We start from the raw sequence: 8,425 nt of genomic DNA, 5'->3' as shown, positions 1-8,425 counted from the left end.
TTTTTTATGGAAGAGCTATCAAGTTCTAATGAAAGATCCAAATAAACCTCTAGTATAGTTATTATTCAGAATTGTAAGCAAATTATAAGCTAAGTGGCATGTCAGTAGGTTAAACTAAAAATGGCTAACAAGGAAAATGAATTTGGCTCAAAGTTTAAAGATCATTCTTGAAATAGATTGAGATTTGGCTAAATTCAATGAAGTTATTAATGAGAGCCAATTCAATGAGGTTATTAATAAGCCAATCATAGAACAAATCAAATGTAAACCAAGCAAAGCCTAGAGTACATCAAACAATATATGCATGCATGTAGAAATGTGCATACACAATATTATATATAAATTTTCATTTTAATTGATGTATATATGCATTTATATACATACACTTAAATATTATTAGTTTAAATGAATATTATACTAGAATTTTATCTTAAGGATAGAAAACATTCAAGATATTCAAATTTTGGCCCAAATGGCAATCAAATAGCAAACCATACTTAGATCGAATTAAGATCTAATCAATCTATTCTAAAGCCAAACTTACTTCAGCTTAAAACCAAATCAAATTACTACGATACAATCATGAATTGAGTTTCAATCAACTCAATATAAATGGTTAACAACTTCTATTTGAGAGTTAAGTACTTTTATGTTGTGTATCCACAACAAAATTTTTAATAAGAAAGTATAAAATATTCTAAACTTGCTAAAGAAGTTAACGTTAATACATCCGATGAAGTACTTCCACTATCTAGCAAATATATAAATGTTTTTTATAGCAAAAAAATTAAAAACCCCAACCCATCTCAAAAAAATGAAAAAACTTCCCTAACTTCATCACCATTACCCTTATCCTAACTACGTGCGATTGGCTTTATGAATAACGACTTTTCCTTGGTTTTTGCTAAGTGTACTCTTCACAAATCCTCTAAACAGCATTAAGTCCATCAATTCGCCTTCCTAATCCATCAACCTTAAATTTATTTACCCATAAAATAGTTTATCATATACTAGTGCATATTTCCAAGCTGCCTAAATCTATTTTTCAGTCTTTCTATCAATAGATGCTACTATAACCATCCATCTAATATACCTGTTCTCCAAGTTATCCTTCCTAGCTTTATGACATCCATTATAAGATTCTCATTTCGGTTACACTTAATTTAACAATCAATGTTTTTCTCATTGTTTAACGCTTGAATTTATACAACATATTTGGCCAAATAGTAATTTTATAAAATTTAAATTATTTCTCAATTTTAGTCCACCAACCAAACTTCAGAAACTATATCATCATTTACATCATTGTAGTTCTATAAAATAAATCCAAAATACTTTAAACCTATAATGAATACTTCATTTTATTAATAATATTAATTAATAATTTATCAATATCAAATCCACTAGAATCTCATATCATATGTGTGATCTTTGCTCTACAAATTCTAAGATGTATCTTCTAAATAATTTCTTGGTTGTTCTAACTTATTAATTATGCATGAAGATTTCTCATCAATTAAAACTTCAAATTGGGTGTGCCGCACAATGAATATAATTTGTTAAAATCCCTATAGCTAATACAAGAACATATGGGATCAATGTTAATCTTTTTTTTTTCCCAAATGAGAGGTGGGGACTCATTGATGTAGGCAGAACACAAATCCAAGACCTTGGTAATAAACTAATAATTTCAAAGGTTTTCATCAATTGAACTAGTTGGCACCCTTGAGTAATTCGAAACCATTCAATTTTTCCACAACTAATAACGCATTCTAATACCAACCAATGCTTTACATTCATGTGTTAAACTTCAACATGCCTTTAACAGACATTTTTCCTCATACATCAAATCAACTTTTCTGGTACTAAATCATATACATCATCAATATCAATAAAAATCATATGAAGATCTATCCCTACATTATACAAAAAAAACTTTCTGAAGGGATGCATGGTAACGTATTTAAGTGGGATTTAGCTTAAATCTTGTCAGACAAAAAAATGACAACTTTAAATCCAAGATTTAGTAAATCCAATTTCTTCTCAGTTTTGCCTTAAATACCAACTTCACGAAATCATGTTATTGGAAGAATTTACTTAATCCAGATGTATATAATTTACTAAAGTTGTTAAAGTTCTTACCATACAGCCCCTTAATTTCCTAAGTCCAAATGTCAATTTTATTTTATATGATAGGCAAGTAATTTAATAAGTTAAATATTGTCTAGCATGTCAAATGACAATTAATTTAAGGTTTGAGGAAGTTCAAGAAGTTCTACGAACAGGAAAAAATAAATAAACCAATGCAAATAATCATGTGATCGAGATGCTTAAAAAAAAATAACATTAATATTAATGAATAATTTTCTTCGGATTACTACCTGAGTAATATTAACCTAGTAATAATAATAATAGCTCAATGAAATTGGAAAAGCGAGTCCATAGACTAGAAAGGTTTTAAGTACCTCCCGAACAGTAAATTCATCGTGAAAGATAAACGCAAGCACAAGACTCCCACCGACAAGAATGTAGTGACGGAATGTATCCAGCTCCTTATCATACGTCCGCCGTACCAGTGGATGCGCGCGCATACACCAAACAATGGCAATCGAGCTTGATATGAACACCACCTTCATTACCGAATTGTAAACCGAGACGAAAACCGTGAGTAAGTCCAAGTAACGTGTCAAAAACACCAAGACATAAAGCTCCTGCGTCTTGAGGGAAATCCCTACATCCCCAGATTTCAAATAATGCCTATCAAAATACTTCGCAGAAAACAAAAAATAAAAAAAAGAAGTAGAAAGATCAAGATCTAATACCTGAACAAGTTTTTGTAGCATATATCTTGAGGAGGAGAACAAGGACGCTGAATAGATGCGTCATGTCGCCTGCTAATCGGAAAATATTCATGGCGGAGAAATAATATAGCCCAGGATTGACAAGAAAGTTATTACGATAAGAGATTCCGGCTCCGGATCCCCTGAGCTAGGGTTTTGGGAGACGGGGAACTTCGAGAAATTCGAAGGAGCTCTTCGAGATGTCAAAAATGCTGCTGAGCAGAGAGGAGAGAAAGAACCCGGGAGGCATTCGTGGGAATGGAAACGCTGAGGTGGCTTGATAGTTTGGCTTTTACGGGCCACGTTTATGCAACCCAATTTGATGATTGGGCTCAGTTGCATGTGGCCAATAGGCCTCTTTACACAATTGGGCCATCTATTAGGCTCAGTTAGCCCAATTATATTCTTTCGGAGCATATATGACTAATAAGTGCGCTTGTGTCATTATCATTAAATCTATCATATTGTACATTACGTGCATAATTTGAGAATATAAGATCATTATTTATGATGATCATTCGTATGATTTGCAAAATTGTTAATTTTGGCGATTAACAGCCTGACAATTTACTAATTTGTATGTTAAATTCAAAATTGTTCGAGAGACACCCCTAAGGGATGGAGCATGAGAACGAGTGAAAGAGATGGAAACAGAGAGAACAATATCACATTTTAAAACAGTAAAATCATGTAATATTTATTCATGAAATGAACCCTCTACTTATAAAAATGGAGGGAGCATAATTACATTTTATACTCTATAATACATTAATACAAATGGGGTATATTAGTCGAAAATGAATCCAACTTCCTTTTTGATTTTCTAACACGAGAATGTAGCATGGAGGATCAAGAGTGAATCATCCCTAGATGAAGGGGCCTATGACCCCTGCTAATTACGGTTACGGAGTTGGTTCCTCTATATTCCAAGGAAGATGGAGAGATTCATCTTCATGCATGGTAAACATAACCACGTATCTCTATGGATACCCAGAGATCCAACATGAATGAAAAACTCTCTCTCAGGAATCCAAAAATCCAAAATCTTACACCAAAATCCTTGAACCATAACCCAAAATATTTATTGAAGTTGTTATTTGACATATCATGTAGAGACAATGCCCACATTTTTTGCTCAAAGCAAGCATCCTCATGTCCTCCTTTATAAAAAAATGAGGTATTACACCTTATCAATTCAAAATGATCGATTAAAAAACACTAAAATACAGTTATCAAAGAACAATTACTTTCAATTATTTGGCATATATCAAAGCTATGAATAAAACTTTTTATATTCTTATTACAAGAAGAAAGCATTCATGTATGGATGTTTGTAATGATAACAAAAATTTGCTTATTGTTATAAGGGATAATTGTGGCGCAATAACTCAATTTTTTTCTACTCCAATTAAAGTAAAAAAAAATACTTAATAGGCAAAAACTCTTACTTGTATTTTTAAACTTCGTATTAAAATTCTTATTGTTGATCAAATAGAACTCTTATTTTTTATTCAATGTCAATTTCTATGGATCAAGTCATGAAACTTAGAAATCCAATATGAATCCTTATATGTGTGTGTGGGGGTGTGTGTACATTCTAATATTCAAAAATTTTGTCATTAAATGGTGGACTGCAATTAAAGTGGATGCACAAGACGCTTTAATTGATTGATAAAATAATTATGACAAATAACATATTGATATATAAGTTTTCTTCAAAAGTTAAAATTTCTTTAAAACTCTCCACAATAATCTCCGACAAAAAGTCCCAGATGAGTTAGCAAAAGAAATCAGGAAGATAATATCTAAGCTTGTTATAGACTTATTTTTTGATAAAGAAGAAAGGTGTACCAATCTAATGAAGTATCATATGCCTGTGAGGAAATGCCTCAAATTTGTGAATTACTACACCACATATTAGTCCACAAAACTTTTGATTTTTAAAAATCCATTAAGCGACGATCACATCAAAAGTAAAAGGAATCAAGACCACGTTAATAACAATCACCGTACAAATTAGATAAGTATTATAGTATAAAAGGAATCACGTGATAAAGAATGTATTCACTTTATCAATCAGATTACAAAAAATAATTTGTCACTTTTTATTATTCATTTTAATTTTTTTTATGTTTTGAAATTCGTTTGATGCCTAAGTTTGTATGTCTTATCTATGTGTTGAATCTTGATTTGTATGTGAATCACACCGAATGAATAAAACATATGACATAAGAGAGGTGTGTGTGTGTGTGTGAGAGAGAGAGAGAGAGGTGTGGTGTAATGAAGAATAATTTGAATTGTTTATTAGCCTTTCTTATGAAATGATCCTCATGTTTATTGAAAAAGAGGGTGTAATATGTGGAATTATATGTTTGTCTTTGTTTTAATGTGGGTGTTACATGATATTTTAGATATTTTACATGTATAGGTCTTTAGCTCGACTACCATATACCCTATGATATGGCGGTTGAAAACAATAAGTCCTGACAACTTTGTTGAATCAAAGTTGTTTGTCGCCTTTGTCGATCTTTGATGGTCTTCTGGTCGGCAAGACTTGACTCAATTGGCTTGATTTTGGTATGAGAGCACATTTTCATTTCCTATATAAGAGCAATGTGACTTTTTCAAAATTAATTTAAATATGGTGAGGTAGGTGAGCATAATAGTTCGCATTCATATTATTTTGGAAGATTGACACCCATACATGCCAATTAACACATATGAATTTACATATCTAACAAAAAAACTTTAATTTTTACGTACATGCCACCTTACCCATGTACAAAACGTGTATGTTGGCATTATCTTTTGATGTCAGAAGCGTAGAGTGTCTACTTGAACCACCAGGGAGTATTTTTCACGAGCACAACCTCACCGAGCTCAAGACATCCGATTTCAATCCTCTAGCACGCAGTTAAATGTACTTATTTTGGCTCTGGTTTTTACTAATGTGAAGGCTGATCAACATTACGTTTGTTGGACAGCTTTGAGCGGACAGACAGATTTCACTCGACACGGTACAAGCAAATTGGGCCTTCACTAAGTTTACTCGCCAACAAAACGTCGTTGAGATTGCCTCAGATTGTGAAGTGGATAGCTCAAATGAGTTTGGAGCGTCGTTTTCGCTGAGAGCGGGCTTTTTCAGATTCGAACGTGGTGTAGGTCCGCTCGAATAGGGGGGCCCAGTTCTACCAATTTCAGGTGTGGCCACGCCAAGTTGTCCCCCGCCTGTTTGATCTAAGCCTCATGACGTGATCATGCCCGAGGCCGAGGCCGTCGTAGCTACGTCGACCAGACAGAGTGGGTGGCGTAATTACGCCACCCTTTGGGTGCGGCAACAGCACTAGCCTGTTTGCAACGCCTATAGGGCGGTGTGACCACATCGTAAGTATTGCATAGCCACGTCGCCGGAATGCATTTCGCAAGTTGATCTCTGTTTTTATGGCGAAACGCCGTCTAACCGTTGTAAATTTGGCATTAACCGGTCCTAGGCAATTGTTTGCATCTGTGCTCGCCTTGAATGATCCAATAGGGCGTGGGGGGTCATTTCTTCCCCATTAACCATGGGATAAACTCCTTCTGTTGGGGATAGCTAAAGAGCCAGCCATTTGAGGAAGAAGAGGTCATTTGGAGCTCGAAGAGGAGGAGAGATTGAGGAAGCTCGTGTGTTGGAGGAGAGACCTTGCAGAAGAGTTCGAGGATTTGAGAACTTCTCCTACCATTTTACAATATTATTGTTATCATTCCACACTTTTAAATTTCTAAATCTATCAATGTTTAGTTCACTGAGCTTCTCACATTAAACTCATCCCCTGCATTACAAAAGCAATAATATTATATAAAAAATGTTGAAAGGATATTGACTGGGAGAGTGTAGAAAGCAAGGACATAGAGTAGGGACATGTAGGAATTATTAAGCTCTAAATCCATAATTTAAAAATATAAAAATTCATATTATTTGAATAGCAACATTAATATAATATAATATAATATAGTAATAAATAATTTAATTGGATTACTTATCTTTATGGGTTGATGCTTGCTCACTGATATTTAATGATGGGTTCAACCATCACCCAACCAATATTTCTTTAATATAGTTAATCTAATACATTATTTATCTCATTAATATTGTTTTTAAACATGTGGTATTTAATGTATGGATTTAAATTAAAGGGGAGGAATAAAAAAATAAATGGGTATTTACATACATACCGCCCAACACTAAGATTTGTTTTTTACATTTATACCACCCACTCTTCCGTATCACCCAAAAATATAATTATTTTAACTTTTAAAAAGTGAAATAGACTTTTTGATGCATATGTAAGAATTCATATATGTAGAAATTGAAGTTTAAATATTAGAAATGTAAATATACAAAAAAATTAAGGGTCGGTTTGGGGCAGTTGCAGCTTATTGAATAATCTGCTGATAAGCTGATTAAAATTAATCTGATGATTAGTTAAGTGCGGCGACTATTACAAATTTTTATTTTTTTTGGAAAAGTCAAATCACTGGCAGAAAGTTGCTACCGCACCAATATAGGTGCGGTGTAAAAACGCTGTTTTCGGCGCTGGCAGAAAGTTGCTACCGCACCAATATAGGTGCGTGTTTTCGGCGCTGTTTTCGGCGTTTAAAAACACATAAGCTGTCAAAACGCAGTTTACCCAAACAGACTAGGTGCATTTTCAAAATGTCACCGCACTAAATAAGCTGCCCCAAAAGGACCCTAAGTGGTATGTAAATAAATCTCCCTAAATCAAATAGCAAAAAGAAAAATAGCCAATTGGTCATTCAATACATAGCACACAATTCTTATGTATTTACGATCTCACCCCTAAACTTTTATATTTACAAACATAATATTAAAATTTTTAATTTCACATAAAAAATTATTCTCCTATTTTAAAAGTGAAGTACCAAAATTATCTACTAACTATTTACATTGAGCAATTTTAATCCCACTCTGTAAAAGTGTCAAATTAGTCCCTAAACTCTTTAAATTATAAATGAAATAGTCACACGAAGGACTATTACAACTCCAATTTAAATAGTTTTGAATTAATTTGACATTTCTATAAACTCTGAGACTAAAACTATCCCATGTAAATAGTCACGAGACTATTTTGGCACCTTACTCAAAATTTAACGTGCCAAGGTGCTACGCATGCAAATACGAGTTTCGGTCAGACATGTAAATACATAAGAATTACGTTCAATTATGTAAATTTCCCGAAAATAAAAGCGATGAAAATAAATAAAAAGAAAATATCATTTATTTATATATGCATAAAATATGGTGCTACTCGCTTATTAAATGTGGAATGTAATTATTATTATCATTATTATTATTTTGTGTTTGAAGAAATATACGACATATTAATTTTTTTAAAAATAAATTAAAAAAAAAATGGAATATTCGTTAAGAAAGTTTTGAATAATATTTTCACACATTCCTATTTATTTAAATAAGGTAACATGCAGCCATTGAGCGACACGAGGAAGATGGGCCCTACGGTCACATCACAAACACATTTCATTGCCATAATCGGCAAATGAGCATACAGTCGCCCATGTGCTGT

At 32.9% G+C, this 8,425-nt stretch overlaps 1 protein-coding gene across 1 annotated transcript; it reads right to left on the bottom strand.

The window, feature by feature from the left end:
* Positions 1 to 2,396: 2,396 nt before the first annotated feature.
* LOC110021669 (ER lumen protein-retaining receptor A-like) lies at positions 2,397 to 3,137 on the bottom strand. The gene is made up of 2 exons (XM_020720254.1): positions 2,823 to 3,137; positions 2,397 to 2,731 (listed from the first exon to the last, which is right to left on the bottom strand). The coding sequence occupies exons 1-2, from the start codon at positions 2,911 to 2,913 to the stop codon at positions 2,397 to 2,399; spliced, it is 426 nt and encodes a 141-aa protein (XP_020575913.1). The 5' UTR covers positions 2,914 to 3,137.
* Positions 3,138 to 8,425: the final 5,288 nt, after the last annotated feature.

This window comes from Phalaenopsis equestris, unplaced genomic scaffold (genome assembly GCF_001263595.1).
Source record: "Phalaenopsis equestris unplaced genomic scaffold, ASM126359v1 Scaffold000137, whole genome shotgun sequence".
Lineage (NCBI taxonomy): Eukaryota > Viridiplantae > Streptophyta > Magnoliopsida > Asparagales > Orchidaceae > Phalaenopsis > Phalaenopsis equestris.
This window is presented reverse-complemented; position numbering and strand designations above follow the sequence as displayed.